Source organism: Rhinatrema bivittatum, chromosome 17 (assembly GCF_901001135.1).
Source record: "Rhinatrema bivittatum chromosome 17, aRhiBiv1.1, whole genome shotgun sequence".
Classification (NCBI taxonomy): domain Eukaryota; kingdom Metazoa; phylum Chordata; class Amphibia; order Gymnophiona; family Rhinatrematidae; genus Rhinatrema; species Rhinatrema bivittatum.
Genome location: NC_042631.1, coordinates 57,127,420 through 57,146,531, shown reverse-complemented (window position 1 = coordinate 57,146,531; position 19,112 = coordinate 57,127,420). Strand labels below are relative to the sequence as shown.

Sequence of the window (19,112 nt, the reverse complement as noted above, 5' to 3'; positions counted from 1 at the left end):
AGATTAATAGTTTAAAAGAAACATACTATTAATATATAGGTCACAAATCAATTGAAATGGGGGGGGGGGGCATACAAGGAGCACAAAATAAGAAAACATTGAGGAAATAGTCTTAACATGTATATACTACTCTATTATTTTCTTAAGTTATAGGGCTCTCATTAAGGGAAGAGGATGGAAGCAACCTTTTATGAGAATCAAATGATTTAAATTATTCTGGAAGAAAAAACATATAGCAATCATTATTAGCCATTTAAATGCATTGTAAAGTTTATCTTAGTTGAAAGGATACTCCAAGAGATTGGGTCTCCTGATGTAAAGTCAAGAAGTCTTTTCTTTTCTCTTAAGTGGCTTTAGCCAGGTCAGGGAAAATTTGAATAAACTGACCCATGAGGACTACTCCTCATTGCCAAAAAGGAACTGAAACTCACTCCTCAAACATGCAATATCTCCAACCAATATGAAGTAGGCCTCTTCAAATCAAACACTCTACAAATCTGTCTGATTTACACCCCTCCGGGACTACTAGAAAAAGACGCCTCTCCCCTCATTGAATTCCTCGCTGACTCTCTCTCTCCCGACACCCCTACTATTCTCCTTGGCGATTTCAACCTTCATGTTGACTCAATACCACAATCTCCATCATGCGAAGCGTTCATCTCCTCCTTAGATGCAATGGGACTCACACAAATCATACACACTCCGACCCACATGGCCGGACATACCCTCGACCTGCTCTTCACTAACTCCGCCATCAATACCATCCACTCCCCATCCTGCCTCCCCGTCCCTTGGTCCGACCACTCCGTCATTAAAGCTACTTTTGAACTACACCTGCCATCCCCCTCCACTTTCTCTCAACCCAAATCCTTCCAGTTCCGTAAGACCTGCTCTTTAGACACGCTCACTGCAGCTTGCTCCGACATCCCCAACCGTCTCGACCTAAATTCAGCTGACAACGCTGTCTCCTCTTGGTCAGATACCACCCTCAACATTGCAAACCAACTGTGCCCCATCTCACAAAAAACTGTTACTCCAACCCATACAAACAAAAAACCTTGGTTCTCCCCTGAACTCAAGAACCAAAAAATCCACCTCAGATCAGCCGAAAGACAATGGCGAAAGCACCCCTCTCCCGCCACCAAAACCATCTACTACCAATTTATGCATGAATACAGGAAAGCTATTCAAAAAACAAAAAAAGAATACTACGCCAAGAAAATTCACCACTTACAATACAACGCCAAGGCCCTATTTACCTTAATTTCCAATCTCACCAGATCCAATTCGACACCTTCTCATGAACCCTCATCACAAAAACGTTGCAACGAAATAGCTCATTTCTTTAAGAATAAAGTGTCCTCCATCACTGCGAAATTCTTGCCTAACACCAACAATATAACACTTCCCATCATCAACATATCCGCCTCTCTGTCATCCTTCGAACTCTCCTCCTCCCTCGAAATCGAAAATATCTTAAAAAAGATGAGACCATCCTCCCATCCCCTTGAAACCATTCCCACTAAACTCTTACTCTCTATTCCCAAAACCATAGCCACAACACTTTCCAAAATCATGAACTGCTCTTTAGAACAAGGCACAGTCCCAAACTCTCTGAAACAGGCTGTTGTCAAGCCTATCCTGAAAAAACCCTCCCTTGACCCCTCCAACCTATCTAATCTCAGACCCATCTCTAATCTCCCTTTCCTTTCCAAAGTCCTGGAGAAACTGGTAAACTCTCGCCTATCTGACTATCTAGAACAAAACAATATCCTCCCACCCACACAATATGGTTTTCGGAAACACCTCAGCACGGAAACCCTACTCCTCTCCCTAACAGACTCACTAATTAAAGGAATGGACGCTGGAAACTCCTATCTCATCGCTATGCTTGATATCTCCGCCGCCTTCGACACCGTCAACCACAACATCCTCTTCAACATTCTCTCCAGTATAGGGATCTCTGGAACTGCTCTATCCTGGATAAAATCATACCTCCAAAACCGATGTTACACAGTCACCACTGATAATAAAGAATCCAACCCTGTAAACCTCTTCCCTCTCTTCTACCCTGTTTAACATTTACATGCTTCCTCTTACCACCCTTCTTTCTAAGCTTGATTTCACGCACTTCATCTACGCAGATGACGTGCAAATCCTCATCCCTTTCACAAATTCCCCTCTCACCGCTCTCCAAAACTGGGAAACTTGCCTTGCCTCCATTAATCAGCTCCTCACTAATATGCACTTGGCCCTCAACCCCCAAAAAACAGAACTCCTTTTCATCTCCTGTAAACACTCATCAATCCCTATTTCTCCTGCCATCTCCGCATCCACTTTCCCTACCCACACACGAAACCTAGGTGTCATACTAGACAACCAACTCACCTTCAAACCCTACATCAAATCTATCCTCAGCAACTGCTATTTCAAATTGCAAACCCTTAAAAAACTCAAACCTCTTCTATACTTTTCTGACTTCCATACAGTACTCCAGTCCATTATTTTTTCCAAATTAGATTACTGCAACGCCCTTCTCCTTGGCCTCCCTGCTACCCACATCAAACCATTGCAACTCCTCCAAAACGCCACTGCACGCATCCTCACAAACTCCAATAAAAAGGACCACATTACTCCCACCCTGATTGATCTTCACTGGCTACCGATGCAATCACGCATCCTCTACAAAACTCTGACCCTCATTCACAAAAGCATTGCCAATGAGCATTACCACTGGATAAATCCCCCCCTCCTTCCTCGAACCTCCACAAGACCAACACGCTCCTCCCTCCAAGGAACCCTCTGCACCCCCTCTATAAAATCCACTAGACTCATCTCTACAACAAACAGAGCCTTCACACTTGCTGGCCCCACACTTTGGAACTCTATGCCCCATGACCTACGCACTGAAACTTCCACACCCAAATTAAAAAAAAAACTTAAAACGTGGCTCTTCCTTCGAGCCTACCCCTCTTTATCCACCCACGCTAACCCTACTCCTTCTGTGACCTACTAATAAAAAACACCCCAGAAACCTTACAACCTCCCCAATTTGTCTAATTTTCCTAGACAAACTACTCCTAATGACAACTCCTTCATTCCTTAGCAGTACCCCTTTAGGCCCTACATTCTCTCCTGCGTTCCCCCGATAAAACTGGGCATTTTTTAGCGAATGCACCTTTCTGCACCTTTTGTACATATCCTCCCCCTTTTTTTGCACATAGTTGTACCCTCCTCTCCTAACTTATGTTTACTGCCAGTTGTATGTACTAACCTAAGTTCTCTGTTTCCTGGTTATACTCCTTTTTGTTTTCTGTTCTTTGTAAAGGGTATGCCTAATTTATATTTATTGTTCTAAGTTATCTGTAAACCGATACGATGTGCAAACGGCTGTCGGTATATAAAATCTTTAAATAAATAAATATTTATACTGAAAATAATTATGCATGACCAAGCCAAGATCTTGTTTGCAAATAAATGATACTTGCAGCGTTGCTCTTTCAATAATCTCAGTAGTAGAAGATTCGAAGAATTCAGTTAAATTCCCTAAATGAAAAAGGTGTTGTGCCTCATTCTCTTACATGTGGAAAAGGTAGAAAGGGATGTGCGGAAGAGAAGAATTCATTTTGGTTTGTTTTTTATTTTCGTTGGGACCCCAATTCGTTTCATTAGTTTCATAGCAAAAAAACCTATTTGTTTATTAGTTTCATTCATTTTTCGTTTGCCACTAAAGTCAATGGGGGAAGTATTTGCAGCCTATTTTTGGCTGCAGAATTGGGGTTTTCTTATCAATTCTGATGAAACTTCTGGGGAGCAATCATCAGAACGGGAAAAGAGCTCCAAGGTACTTAGACTGTGGCAAAGTGGCACCAAAGTGGCATGAATAGCCTAAGGTACCGTAAAGCGGTACCAGGAGTGGCAAGAGTGCTTTAACAGAGGTGCAAAGCAGCAGCGAGTGTGTCAAAAACACACCACAGCTTCAAAAGAGAACACTGATAACAATTGCATGAACCCTCAAAGCCAGCATGAGAGGCAAAGTGGCATCAACAAGTGGCATGAACATCCTACAGCACAATGAAAGGGGAACATAGCAAGCAGAAAGGGTGTCAGAAAAAACCACAAGGTGCCGATAAAGGGACAAAGCTGCAGAAAGACTAGCATCAACACACTGAGGAACCATGATAGTGGCAAGAACACCACAAGGAGTAGAGTCGTCTGGTGTATGGAAGCAAGGCAGAGTGGCATAAAGTTGATAGGGGCAAGACAGACAGACACAGTCTGGTTGCTGTGGTGTTGATAGGGGCAAGACAGGCTGGCAGAGTGGAGGTACTCCAGGTCCCTTTGGTTTTGATAGGGGCAAGACAGGCTGTTTGAGTGCAGGTAGTCAGGTCACTATGGTGTTGAAAGGTGCAAGACAGGATGGCAGAGCGGAGGTAGTCAGGTCCCTCTGGTGTTGATAGGGGAAAGACAAGGAGGCAAAACAAGACAAGGCTCAGCCTGCGGACTGTGTTAGGCTGGTAGTGGCCCCTGGCGTGCCGGGACCAGGTCTTCTCAGAATTGGGTTGTTTGGGAATGCAGCTGAAACTGGGTGGTAAACTCCATCTAAGGCTAAATACTGGCATGAGACCAATAGTCAACAAGTACCGTAAGGGAAAGTTGAATAGAACTTTAAAGACAGAGTTCAAGAGGGCATGAAACCGCTAAGAGTTTGGTCTGACCAGGGCGGCGAATCCCCCTTGGGCGGGGAACATCTCCCATATGGCCCCAGCCCCCGCAGGGCACACTTCCTCCATGGCGGTTCAGACTCCTGGGTTTTGCCTCCCCACCAGCAGATGGAGACAGAAGTTTTGACTGACTCTGTCCTGTTCCCTTAGGTACCACCTACAGTCTGTCAGTATAATGTGGAATCAAAGGGGCAGATTTCATAAAATTGCGCACACGCTTACTTTTGTTCGTGCACCAGGCGTGAACAAGAGAATGCGGGATTTCAATAGATACGCACGTAGCCACACATATCCATTAAAATCCGGGGTCAGCGCACGCAAGACTGCCCAAAATTGGTAGCCTGTGTGCGCCGAGCCGCGCAGCCTGCCTCTGTTCCCTCCAAGGCCGCTCGGAAATCGGAGCGGCCTCAGAGGGAACTTTCCTTCCACCTCCCCCCACCTTCCCCTCCCTTCCCCTACTTAACCCACCCCCCCGGCCCTATCTAACCCCCCCTACCTCTGTCGCGAAAATTAAGCCTTCTCGAGGCAGGCGTAACTTTGCGCGTGCCAGGCCGGCTGCTGCGCGCCATGTTCCGGTCCGGGGGCTGGTCCGGAGGCCGTGGCCATGCCCCTGGAATGCCCCCGGGCCGAAACCACGCCCACGGTGCCGCCCCCGGATGACGCACCGGCTGCATCACGCCCCCCAACACGCCCCCGATGACGCGCGGATCGCGAAATGCCCCCCCCCGACACCCCCCCCCAGGAAAGCCCTGGGACTTATGCACATCCCGGGGCTTTGCGCGCGCCGGAAGCCTCTGCAACATAGGCTCGGCGCGCGCAGGAGGTGTTTGGGCCAGGTTTTCAGGAGGTACGCGCGTACCCCTTTGAAAATCTGGCCCAAAGTGTTTACTTTGAAAAAATTAGTGTTCAAACCAGGCCGGTCGACTGAATACTTCAGCTAGCGATCTGGCAGCGTGAGAAACAGATGGACCTGCGACTCTTAGCAGTGGATTACTCGGCTCGTGCATCGATGAAGAACGCAGCTTTTGAAGCATTGATGCCCTCCCCAGACAGAACGCGGAAAGGGAGCCGATGCCACCTCCTTTTCCTCTCAGACTACGACCTCAGATCAGACGTGGTGACCCGCTGAATTTTAGCATATTACTAAACAGAGGAAAAGAAACTAACCAGGATTCCCTCAGACAGGCACAGCACTTGAGGTCAGGCCCTTGTAGTGACGTAAGGGCCGGACAAACAGACAGAGCAATTGAGGTCAGGCCCTTGTAACGAGGTAAGGGTCAGACAGACAGGCACAGCAGTTGAGGTCAGGTACATGTACTGATATTATCTGGAGCATATGAGGTAGTTGGAGCTGTTGCATGGCTTTAAATTGCTTTTATTCATCTTGCCATTCACAGGGAAAATCTGGAATCCCAAGCAAAGGCATATTTATTTTTAAAAACACTAGCATTTCCATCAACTCTGCTGCCAGCCTTGAGCGATGAGGGCTCATGATATCCCGTCATTGAAAATACATGTTCACTGGGTACACTGGTTGGTGGACAGGACAGATATCATTGAGCCACTTTGGCTAGGTGTGGCCAGACAGTGGACTTATGTGCCCAATATGCCAGTGGATCTGTCTCCATGTTTTCAGTGGGCTCTAAGAGATACCATGTCACTGATATTTGTGATGGTGTCTCCTTTGCTTGGGTGGGCTGAGAGTCCTTCTTTCCAGCTGCTTTTGCTCTAGCCCGTGCCAGAAGAGATGATTTTTTAAGGGCAACATGGCTTTGGCGTACTGAAGTGGAGGAGGAAGTACTAGCTGTTGCTGACAGAGTGTTGCTCCTGCTTGGGCTTGCACTACTCTCTGAAGTGCCTCTGTTTCCTCCTCTGCTTCATTCCTAATCTGTCTCTGCCTATGGTGCTCCTCTTCACAGACCTTTTCTAACAACTTGTTCTTCACAAATGTGAGACAATCGGAATGTAGGGTGAGTTTCCCTTTCACACGAGGATCACAGACTGTGGCGAGCATGTATGTGTGGTGTTTTGTTAAAGGTCCTAATCTCTCTTGCACCTGCTTCTGCAAAATGTCCAGACAACACAGCACCTCTGCTGTCATTCCCTCTTCCTGTTTAAAGCCCTCCAAATTTTCCTCCAGAATATTAACTATAGGTATGATGTCAACCAAGGTGGCACTTCTGGAACTCAGCTCCTCCATGGCATCCTTGAAGAGCTGCAGGATTTTTGCCAGCTGACCCATGACTAACCAATCATGATGCCCTAGGGGACTCTGCACACCTATGTCCATTTCCACAGAAAGTCCATGAAGGGGGTGTCTGCTGCTCCATTAACCTCTGCAGCATCATAAATGTAGAATTCCACCGGGTACCAATTTCTTGAATGAGATGCTTGTGAGGCATCCCCAAATCTATCTGCTTTTTACGGAAAACCTGCTCCACCCTCACACTTCTGTGGAAGTACGCTGCTATGTTCCTGCACTTGTGTATTAAGTCCTGCAGGTATTTATTCTCTTGATGCTTGGACAACCCCAGAGCTGATTTCAGTACCAGGTGCAGAGTGTGCAAAACATCGGATGTTCTGTGACAAAGAACCCTGCCTGAAGATTCCTGTCTTTCTGGTCTAGCTGCTAGCCCACCAACATCTGTCTGATGCATGCTATAATATTTGCTGAGGTTTGGGCCTCGTCCATCAGGTGGATGTGTAGTAAAGCCCACCTGCACCCTGATACTTGTTCACTAATAGAGCTGCTCCCTGCCCTTGCCCTAGCCAGGTCCCACCAGTGTGCTATCAGGGAGAGGTAAGAGTGTGCAGCATTCATGGCAGTACAGATATCACAGGTGAAATGCACACTTCCCTCTGCCTTAGCTAGCAGCGCTTGGATGCCACTGACCTTTCTGCTAAATGTGGTGCTGGAGGGGATTTTGTAATTTGGAGCAGCAAACGCTTGAAACCCACACTCTCCACTACCTGCAAGGGCTGGTCATCAAGGTCAATCATTTCCCCGATGCTCCTGGTTACAACTTTTGAGGTTGCCTGCCTCCTTCCCTGGGATAGTGCTACTGAACACACCCTATTTTCTTCATGGTGGGTTGTTGCTACTGACGCACGGCAGGGGGCTGCTGGCCTGCCACCTGACTGCTAAAAGGGGCTGAGGGCATGGGATGACTGTGCTCCTTTTCAACCACTTTTCGCTGCCTGGAAAAAGAGGTCCCCTGACTGGTACTGCCACCATCCCCAGATGTCAGTACTGTTGGGTGTTGCTTCTGCATATGATGCATCATTCAAGAATTAGATGTCCCACTTGCTTGCTCCTGCTAATATCCCTGGCACTAATTACACTGAGCAAAACATGGGTCCTCCCTCACTTTAAAGTGGCTCCAGATCACAGATTTCTTTCGTGATCCCTTCTCTATAGCCTTCGGGGTGGATGCTGGCATTGGAGAAGCAATGGCATCAGTCATACTCTATGCCTGTGCTGACTATTCTTCCTTCTCATCATTAGTTTCCTCTCTCTCCTCTAGCACTGAAATGGAGGCTAAGACAGAACTAACTAATCCTTCTAAACCTTCTTCAGCTATTATCTCTTCCATTTCTGATTAAGGGAATCCCATACAAGATAATTCTTCATCGGAATCAGAAGCAAACAGTGACTGCACTACATTGTCAGTGCTAACTAGTCTGCTGTCACACTGCTGCTTTTGGGTCTCACTCTTTTGTCTTGGATGGCTCAGCCTCCCCTTCCGTCACCTCCAAAACAACAGAGTCAGAAACAGGTGGTGGCGGTGCATCATATTTAAATGTAATTTTTTTCTGGATGGTACTGCCTGCCCCTCCAGAGATTTTAGATTGGAACAGGTCCCTTTTTAACTTTAATGGAGGACTGCCTTTTGAAGTGCCTCCTCTGCCAGTGCCAATCACTCGACCATCTCTTCCTTTCCCTGACATCATGGATTTAATGTCACTGCCTATTAGGGATTTCAATTAAAAGGATTATTTCTTTCTTGGTGACTGAACACCTCTGAACCAATATATGTGAGTGTGGAAAACTACACAGACACACAGTGCAGTGTCTTGCTGTACAGTACAACTGAGACTGCTTTGTGTGCACAAAAACTGAAACTCCAGATAAAACACTGGAAGTCTCAGCCTGACTATTCCTGCTGTGAGTTTGCAAGCCAAATTCCTACAGAACTCACTGTGATGCTGCTTAAAGTTGTTGTACAATGAATGCCCACTACCATATAGCCACTGCAAATCTCTTAACATTGGCAGTCCGCACTTCCGTGTCGTCCCCCCCTCCCCCCCCTTTACAGCCGCCCCACACATCACACAGAAACTCAATGCTTGGTGAAACAAGGCCGCAGCATTTATTAACATTAATTAGCATAAATCAACATAATTACATTACTGGTACCCGAGCCGTCGGTACGTCAACCCTAGTGCATTCCGGGCGTCAAACCGGCGTCCGCCGTTTAAGCCAGACCGCCACCGTCTTACCGGCCCCGCGCCGTGCCAAAGCCACGGGGCCATTCCTCGAGGCCGCCCACGCCTGAATACATGCACTTTCTTTTACCTAGGACTTCCGGTCCGCCCTGACCGTGTCCTCGGTGTCCCCACCTACCTACCGACTCGGGTACCCCCCGCCATGCTGCGACGAGCCCTTCGTTTATTATCAAGATGCAAAGTCGTCCTTCCTTTCCGCCGTCTCGTGTTACCCCGTCCTTTCCTGGCAGCCCTCCTTCTGCTCCTGTGGGCGGGTGGGTGGGGAAACGGCGAGCGCTGGCCAGGAAAAGGGATCGAGGCCCGCACTCGCCGGCGTCTTAAAGGCCCCGGGTCTCGCGAGAGACCCGCGGGCCGATGTCATCGCGCCGACGGCGCGTCAGCGCCATCACGCGCTTTGCCCCGCCCCTCCCATGGGCCGACGTCAGCGCGCCAATGCCGCACCGACCCCGCCCCTCCCCTCCCAGGAGCCGACGTCACCGCACCGATGCCGCGCTGACGCTGCCCTGCTTCGCCCCGCCCCTCCCAGGGGCTGACGGCATCGCGCTGATGCCGTGCTGACGCCACCCTGCGCTTCGCCCCGCCCCTCCTTTACCCCGTGGGAGGATCTTGCGCCGCCGCGCGAACAGGCCCTGCCTCATGGTGTGGGGGGGGGCCCTCCCCTCCGGCGGGCGCCATGTTAAGGGGGGGGCCCTCCCCACACAAGGTGAGTCGGCCCTGTTTAACATTGGCAGTCCGCACTTCCGTGTCGTCCCCCCCTCCCCCCCCTTTACAGCCGCCCCACACATCACACAGAAACTCAATGCTTGGTGAAACAAGGCCGCAGCATTTATTAACATTAATTAGCATAAATCAACATAATTACATTACTGGTACCCGAGCCGTCGGTACGTCAACCCTAGTGCATTCCGGGCGTCAAACCGGCGTCCGCCGTTTAAGCCAGACCGCCACCGTCTTACCGGCCCCGCGCCGTGCCAAAGCCACGGGGCCATTCCTCGAGGCCGCCCACGCCTGAATACATGCACTTTCTTTTACCTAGGACTTTCGGTCCGCCCTGACCGTGTCCTCGGTGTCCCCACCTACCTACCGACTCGGGTACCCCCCGCCACCAGACTGGGACAGTGCCCCACTTGTCTCAGACTCCCCCCACTTGCTGCGGCCCAACCTTGCAGAACACCCGCTCCAGCGATTCTTGAACGGAGTTATTAAATAAATCGTAACCTATGTCGGACAGATGTATTTGGTCCGGCCTATACAGGCCGGAACATGTCTCATCTGCCCATTCATGCCTGATCTGGTGAATGCCCCTCTGTTGTGCCCATAGCCTGACCTGCCTATTAATCTTCTTCCTGCCCCTACCCCATAACTTGCTACCCTGCCATTTAATCCTTGTAATGATATCCGACCAAATTATGGCTGCTCCCGGTGTCAACTCCCTAATCGCTGTCAAGACCCTCTTTACCATCTCAATCAACTGTTTGGCCGAATGCACCCCCAGGTCGTTTCCCCCGAGGTGAATAACTATGGCATCTGGATGCTGAAACGTGCATAGTTTGTGCCGCAGGTCCGATAACAGGTGTTCCCATTTCATTCCCGACCTTCCCATCCATTTCAGGCTGACCCCTTTCAGAGCCAGCCCCAGGTGCACTCCATAAGGTCTCTCCTGTGCCCTTTTTGCCGCCCATCTCACGAAGGAATGACCTATTAACCATGCTATCTTTCTTCGGTTCCATGCATCTGCGGGTGAAATTAAACGCATTAGTTATCCATCTGAACGAACTCCGGCCTCACATACCGCTTGGCCACCGCGGATTGCCAACGACCGATCTTACGGATGGTCTCCATCGGCAAGCCCGCTTGCGCTGCGCTGGTCGCTACCCCGATCCGGAACGAGTGTGTTCCATAATCTCTCGGGTCCATCCCAATACTTTCTAAAGCCTTGCGCAACACCGCTGCGAACTGATACTTAGTCAGTGGAACGCCATCCCTGTGCACCAGCAAGTGCTCGCCGCCCTTCGGCCTTATCCGCAAATAGTTCTTTATGTTCCTTACCGGGCAAGTTACCTGCGCCCCCCCTGTTGTCAATATAATCTCCGCCCCTTTTGCCTTCTGGTCCATCTTTGATTTGTGGACCCTGAGTCTAATGAGACGATCCTGAGCTTGTACGTTGCCGTACAATAACCCGTTATTACCCTTATCATTTTTGGATGGGGCCACCAACTCGCTAACCCTTAACGCAGCAAAAAACGCCATACAGAACGCTGCCCTGAACAACGCCACCTCAAATGGCTCGGTGCATACTTGCTGTACTGCGTGCCACAATCTGACCAGTAGCTCATGCGTGATGGGTCGCCTTTTATCACCTTCCCATGCTACCTCCCTCGCCCACCCTGCTAGCAGCTTCTTGACTATGAAGAAGCTGAACGGATCGCCCCGACCCTGTGCCTTGGTGAAGAAGGCAAAGCCGGCCAAATGGTTGATCGTGGCTCCTCTGGACCGGCCTGCCTCCTTTGACCGGGATATAAAGCGAACTATCTGATTGGCCTCTACCACCCCTGTCGCACTGCCCTGTCCTAACAGAAACTCCTGAACCTTATCATAACCCCGGCAGTATGCTTTCCAGGTCGCCGGGGCAACCGACACCTTCAACAATCCCTGCTCGACCTTGCTCCAATTTGCCATAGACGGGCCGGTATTGGGACTCCCTCCGCCTCTGCCTCCGGGACCTGTTGGCGAAAGAGATCCCACTTAGCCCTTGAGAGCGCATCCGCCACCTGATTCCAGGCACCCGGTACATGCTTCGCCCCTATCGTCATGTTCAATCGCAAGCTCTGCAGGACCACTTCCCTTAACAACCCAGCCACCCGGGGGCAGTGGGCAGCCTGTTTGTTCAACACCGTCACTACTGCCGAGTTGTCACACCAGAAGACTATCCTTTTGTTGTGCAACTTGTGGGCCCATACTGTAATCGCTACCAATATGGGAAAGAGTTCCAGGAACGTTATGTTCCTTACCAAGCCATCGTCCCGCCATGCCTGCGGCCAAGGCGCCGCGCACCAAGCACCCTGGCAATACGCCCCGAATCCCCAACCACCCGACGCGTCAGTGTAAATCTCTAAATCCCTGTTGGTCATTACCTCCTCCTGCCACATTGCTATACCGTTGAAATTTTCCAAGAATTGCAACCACATTAGAATTTCGGCCCTGATCGGTCTCACTACTCTGATGTGGTGGTGCGGGCGCTTCACCCCCTTCGTCGCATCTGCCAGTCGTCTCAAGAAAGCCCTTCCCATGGGTATTACCCGGGTGGCGAAATTCAGACTTCCTATTAAGGATTGCATCGCGGTTAAAGTGACCTTCCTTGATGCCAATGTCTGCCGCAGTAAGTCCCGTAGTTTACACACCTTCTCTAACGGTAGTCTTGATGTCATTGTCTGGGTGTCTATCTCTATGCCTAAAAAGGACAGGGTGGTAGCGGGGCCTTCCGTCTTTTCCTGTGCCAATGGAACCCCGAACTCATGGGCCATTGCCTGAAATTCTACCAACAGCTGTGCGCAGGTGTTCGTATTGGCCGGTCCCACAAACAGGAAGTCGTCCAGGTAATGGACCACGTTGCCATTCCCCGCCCTTGCCTGCAATGCCCAATGCAAGAATGTACTGAACATCTCGAAACAAGCGCAAGAGATAGAACACCCCATCGGCATACATTTGTCGAAGTAATAACTGCCGTTGAAGTGAAAACCTAGTAGTAGGAAGCTGTCGGGGTGCACGGGCAGCAGTCTGAATGCGGACTTTATGTCTGCCTTGGCCAGTAAAGCCCCTTGGCCACATTGCCTTACCAAAGCGATCGCCTCATCGAAGGAGGCGTATTGTACCCTGCAAGCCTCCACCGGCACGTGATCATTAACCAAATCACCTGACAGATTCTGAATACGTCTGAATTCCCCTAGCTCTTTCTTGGGCACTACTGCCAAGGGTGATATCATCATATCCTGGAAGGGGGGGTCTGCAAATGGGCCCGCCATCCTGCCCAATTCGATTTCCTTAAGTACCTTCTGTTGTACTATGCCCGCGTGTCTCCCTACTGAGACTGCATTACCTAAACCTGTGCTCCTAATTTTTCCATTAAACGGTATTCTAAAACCATACCTAAAACCCTCCCTAAGCCTGGCAGCGTCTAAACTTCTAGGGTATCCTGCCAGCCATTCCGCCATGGTCGCCAATTGTATTGGCGAAGATGCCTTGCTGCAAACACTATTGCTTTCCTCCTCCTCCGAGATTTCCTGCCGGCCCTTGCCCTTTTTTGATACACTTGCTTGCTGGGTGCGGTCCGGCACACATGGAACACATGTGCTTAAATTTGCATTCGTGGAAGGTGCACCCTGCCTTATTGAATCTCCAACACACTTTGCTATTCCCGCTCTCTCCCCAGGAACTACTCCCCGGCGTAGGAGTCCCGTTGCCCGCCTTTCCGGTCCCATGTGCTCCACTTGTATCAAGGGCCTTGCTAGTCATCTGACGCAGCCATAAGCCGACGTCCTGTGTTCCCCAGGACATGCTCCTGTTGTCCTCCATTTTATCCCTAAACTGCTCGTCGTAATTTAACCAGCACCAGCCCTGATACTCCTTGTAGCCCTCGAGTATGGTCGTCTGCGTAGCTAAGCATGGGCGCATACTGCGACGGGTCCTCCCTTCCCGTGACACTGATCATCCTCAAAAAGGCTCTGGCCCAATTTATTATGTTCTTTGCCACCTTCACTTCCCCCCCTTTCTTCTCCTCCTTCTTTCCCCTCTTTTTCCTCTCCGCTGCGCCTTTCCTGCCTTCCAATATGGAGAATATATCTATATATTCCCTTTTTCTTATTTTACTGCGCAACGCCCTCGGAACACTTTCCCACAACTCCGCTAAAGGTGGCAGGGCCGTTACGGCTGTTGTTCCCGCTGCTGCGCGCCCAACCGTCCCAGAGTGCCCCCTTTCCCACTCGCTCCCGTCAGATTCCTCCTCTGACGAGTCAGTAGAAGATTCACTGTCCTTCCTCATTCTCTTATTACCCTTTCTTTTCGACAGTGTATCCTTGTCCCGTTCTCCACTACTTTGTTCGCTGGGCGCCTCCATCCCGACCGCCAAGTCCGCTGCACTGTCCGGTGCTCGTGTCTCGCCATCCTCCACCGAGCTCTCATCGCCCTCTCGGCTCTCAGCTCCTTGTCCTCTGCCAGCACCGTTCGCCGCGGTCCGTTTCCTGGGTTGGTGACCCGACTTGGTCTTCCTCTCTTGCCCTTGTATGGGCTCCACTGCCTTTTGGGCTCCGGAGCCCCCGTCCTGTGGAGCCATCGTTCCCCTGGTCGCCGGGTTGTACCATGGCGGAGGTACCTGCCACCATGGGGGGTACATGTGATGCTGGTAAGGGTTACCCATTGAGGCCATCCAGGTCTGAGCACCGTGCTGGGTTCCTCCCATCCCACCGTGTGTCGTCGACTCAGTCGATTGTCCGGGCGCTCCCGTGGGCTGCATGGCTCCTGCTCCCATCGCCGGCCAGATGGGCCATCCCCACTGCGGTGGGCCGCCTTGCCCCGGCTCCAACTGCCTGCCTTGCGACCCATGGTGGCTGCCTCGAACCGCTGGGGCTGGTTTCGCCCGCTGTCGCCGTCCTTCGTTCTTCCTCGCCTGAACCTTCTTAACCTTTTCTGCCAATCCTGGCTCGTCCTGGTTCCTGGCCTGCGGTCTTCGCCTCCCCCCGGCTTCACGCCCTCCTTCCCCTTTGCTAGGGGCAGGATCCGCCGGTGCGTTCCGTGGCTCTGCGCCCCTCGGCTGCCGCGCTCCTCCCCGGGCTTTCTGCTGCATTGCTGCTCCCCGTGCTCCTTTGCCTGGCATGCTCACGATCAATACAAATGACTCTTTTTTTTTTTTTTTTTTATTGTTTATTATTGTTTTACTCACGGTTTGCCGCTTCTAACGGGAGGAGCGCTGGCAGGTACCTTGCGTCGCTCCTGTGTCCAGCTCCAACTCTTCTGTCTCCAGAAGTAAGTCCCTTTAGTATTCTTCGCAGGGCTGAAATCTGTGCACAGGCACGTGGTTCCGCTGCGCTGCTCTGTCCTTCCTCCGCCCTGTCCGGGCTGCCCACATGGTCGCCGCCTGCCTGCCTGCCTGCCTCTTTGACTCAGGATCCGGAGCGCTGCTTCCGCTTGCTGGGCTGCTCTGCCTGATGCTGGGCTGCTCTGCCCTTCCTCCTTGCTGCTTAGGCTGCTCTCGTGGCCACTCAGCAAATTATAATCCGAATCGGCGTTGCTAGCGCTCCCAGCGCTGAATGTCTCAAAAGGGCACAGTTCCCTTTAATTTCTTCTCTTTCCGTGGGTCCTCAGGCCTTTAGTAGGCGACCGCTGCAGTGCCTGTCGCTCCGTTCGTCCTTCCGGATCTCCCTGTGCGCCGCTTTAGGCCTCGTGCGCCTCCGTGTGCCGCTCCCACTGCTCGATCGTTCCCCACCGAAACGGCGAGCGCTGGCCAGGAAAAGGGATCGAGGCCCTCGCTCGCCGGCGTCTTAAAGGCCCGGGTCTCGCGAGAGACCCGCGGACCGACGTCATCGCTCCGACGGCGCGTCAGCGCCATCACGCACTTTGCCCCGCCCCTCCCAGGGGCCGACGTCAGCGCGCCAATGCCGCGCTGCCGCCGCCCCTCCCCTCCCAGGAGCCGACGTCACCGCACCGATGCCGTGCTGACGCTGCCCCGCTTCGCCCCGCCCCTCCCAGGGGCCGACGGCATCGCGCCGATGCCGTGCTGACGCCACCCTGCGCTTTGCCCCGCCCCTCCTTTACCCCGTGGGAGGATCTTGCGCCGCCGCGCGAACGGGCCCTGCCTCATGGTGTGGGGGGGGGGCCCTCCCCTCCGGCGGGCGCCATGTTAATGGGGGGGCCCTCCCCACACAAGGTGAGTCGGCCCTGTTTTATCTCCCACCCATACCACCGAAACCCTGCCTGCAACCTACCTCAGGGGGGTAAGATCAGCAGCAAAATGCCCCTGCTGGCAGCTTGTCTTAGTGGGTGAGACAGAGAGACAGTCTGAGTTAAAAAAAATTGCAGTAAAAAAAAGCCTGGCAGGCACTGCAGCAAAAAAGAACAAATATATTTTACAGCAATAGCAAATTGTGGCAATAGCAATTGAGTAAAGATTTGAGACACTCTGAGAGAGTTCAAACAGCAAACAACCTTCTCAGATAAAACCCAAGAAGAAAGTGCATTGTGGTATACTTGCTCAAGGTAGAAAATACAGCAGGAACAGCATCACAGTGCAGCGATTTGGCTAAATTCTTCTCAAGAACATTTACTTAAAGTCCTCATTACCTGATCCTACATTATAGTTCTTAAGTTCGGATGTGTTTGCCTTCTCGAAGTTCCCCTTAATCCTTATTATGTAATCCATGTTCGATTTTTCTTTCATTTTGTTTGCTGTAATTTCCAATTGTTGGTTCTCTGTAAACTGAAGCAATATGTACTTGTACATGATCTTCGGTATAAAAAAGCCTTTAAATAAATAAATAATAAAATTAGAAAAATGCTTTGCTCTGATACGTTGGCATTCTGGTCTCCTTGACACGATCGCTCCAGCTGCGGCCACTTCTCCTGCGTGCATTCAGCCTGTGCGTGCAATTTGGCCGCTCAAGGCGTGACGTCACTACGTTTGGTGTCACGGCGTGTGACGTCGGCGTTCGCTGATGCACTGCCTTGAGCGCCCAAATTGCATTCATTCACCTTCGCCAGCCCTCAAGGCAGTGCATCAGCGAACACTGACGTCACACGCCGTGACGCCAAATGTAGTGACGTCATGCCTTGAGTGGCCAAATTGCACGCACAGACTGAATGCACGCAAGAGAAGTAGCCGCAGCTGGAGCGATCGTGTCAGAGGGCTGTGCAGGCATCCATCTTCACTGGCGGGGTCGCTTTTGCCGCCGGCTGCCCCCGGGAGGCAGGGGGCAGCCCCTGGGAGGCAGGGGAGCCGCGGTGCATCTCTGGAGGAGGGCTGCAAGAAAAGTAAGTTACACTTCACGTGTCGCTTTTCTCCTTTTTCGCTTTCATTGCTTCGGGAGGAGGGTAGAGAGGACTGGCAATCCCGAGCGTAGGAGAACCGTCCACTTCCTGGTACCTGTCATTTCAAATGTCATTTGAAATGACAGGTACCAGCGCACCCAGGTTACTGTATAGGCGCTGTATAGCGCTCTATACAGTAAAATGGATTGCGCGGGCCTAACCCTTCTCGGACGCTTCTTGGATGCGGCTTGCATTTGCAAGCTATTTAAATACAGTATCGAACGGTAGGTGAGCCGGACTGTGCGTGCAGCAAACGCGGGTGCGCCCGGCACTAACGCAGCTCTTCCTACCGCTCCTTACTGTATCAGCCCGTAAGATAGTAGCTATGGACAGACAAACTCTCCCTCCTCCTCATTTGTGGGTTTCAAAAAAGAAAAAAAACGTCTGATGCAACTCCTGCCTTGGGAGTCCTCATTTGTGTGGCTACATTTTGTCCTGTTTGTCTATGGAGAAAGCAAAGTTGCTTATCTGTAGCAAGTGTTCTCCATAGACAGCAGAACAAATCGCCCACACATAATCCTCCCCTCCTCCCCATGGAGTTGAAGATTTTTCATCTAGGGAATTGACTGAGATTTGTGCAGTAGCAGTTTCATGGAAACACATGCACATGTTCAGAAAGACTTCAGGACCATTCTGTGCATAGGGTGAGCATATTCCATATTAGCACAGTAAGGTGACATCACATCACTTGTGTTGCTGATTTGGCCTGCTGTCTGCGGACAATACCTATTACAGATAAGCAACTTTGTTTTCCTCCTCCTACCTAATCACATTCCTGAGAATGCCTCTTTTCTTTGCAGGAAAAAGAATCTGTGCTATTTACCTGGCTAAAAGGCTTTTGAAAGTTGTCCTCCTTGTGTCTCTGCTGCCCTAGATGTTCTGAATCATTTTCTATTCACTTTTTATCATCCTGGTTTAAAATTGTACAACACACAGACAATTTTATTTGTGTAGATTTTGAAATAATATTAATTTCTCATTTTTATTATTTTTCCTAGAGTACCTATTTGCACATGGGATATAAAGTCTAAAAAGCCATGTAACTGTACAAAATCTCAGTGTCTAAAACTGTAAGTAACAAAAAATAAGCTAAATTGAATGAACAAAGAGAATGTCAACAGAAGTATTAATTTTGTCAAACTTTGTCCATGGGGAGGATAATAATAGGCTTCTCTGTGGAGATTGTGGTCCTGTGGTCCTGTGGTCCTCTGAAAACAAGGGCTGATGTGCACACCATAGATAACTATTTACTTCTTTCTATTTATCAATCACTTCTACAGCCCACTTGACAAAGAGATAACTGTCACATATGTAAATAATTAGTATTATGTTGGTTAAAGACTTTTAAAAGGGTTATAATATGAGTTTGAGGAGTATACCTTATAGCACAGTGACATGAGGGGAGGAGGAATAGCCTAGTGGTTAGAGCAGTGGGCTACAAACGAGGAGACCAGCGTTTGAGGCCTGCTGTTGCTCCTTGTGCTCTTGTGCAAGTCACTTTCCCCTCTATTGCCTCAGGTACAAAACTTAAATTGTAAGCCCTCTGGGGATAGGGAAATACCTACAGTACCTGAATGTAAACCAATGTGATATCTCAGATCAAATGTCAGTATATAAAAATAAATAAATTGAGGGGTTTTTGACGTGTTAAAGATAGGACTAATTATGGAACAATATAGATTTAAAGAGTTTGCTTTAATTGATCACTGTGAGCTATTTTTTTGGTGACTTAGTTTTAAATGTTCTGATTTCATATTGTGAGGACAGTTTCAAGCGGTTGGTTGTGTTAGTTTTGCATTTTGAAGA

At 50.2% G+C, this 19,112-nt stretch overlaps 1 protein-coding gene across 1 annotated transcript in view; it reads left to right on the top strand.

The window, feature by feature from the left end:
• Positions 1 to 19,112, top strand: part of TESMIN (testis expressed metallothionein like protein) — a gene marked incomplete in the record, with an annotated part of 1,041,263 nt that overhangs the window by 351,248 nt on the left and 670,903 nt on the right. The window contains 1 exon segment of the mRNA XM_029583121.1: positions 18,305 to 18,376. Within this exon segment, the coding sequence (XP_029438981.1) occupies positions 18,305 to 18,376 (72 nt within the window).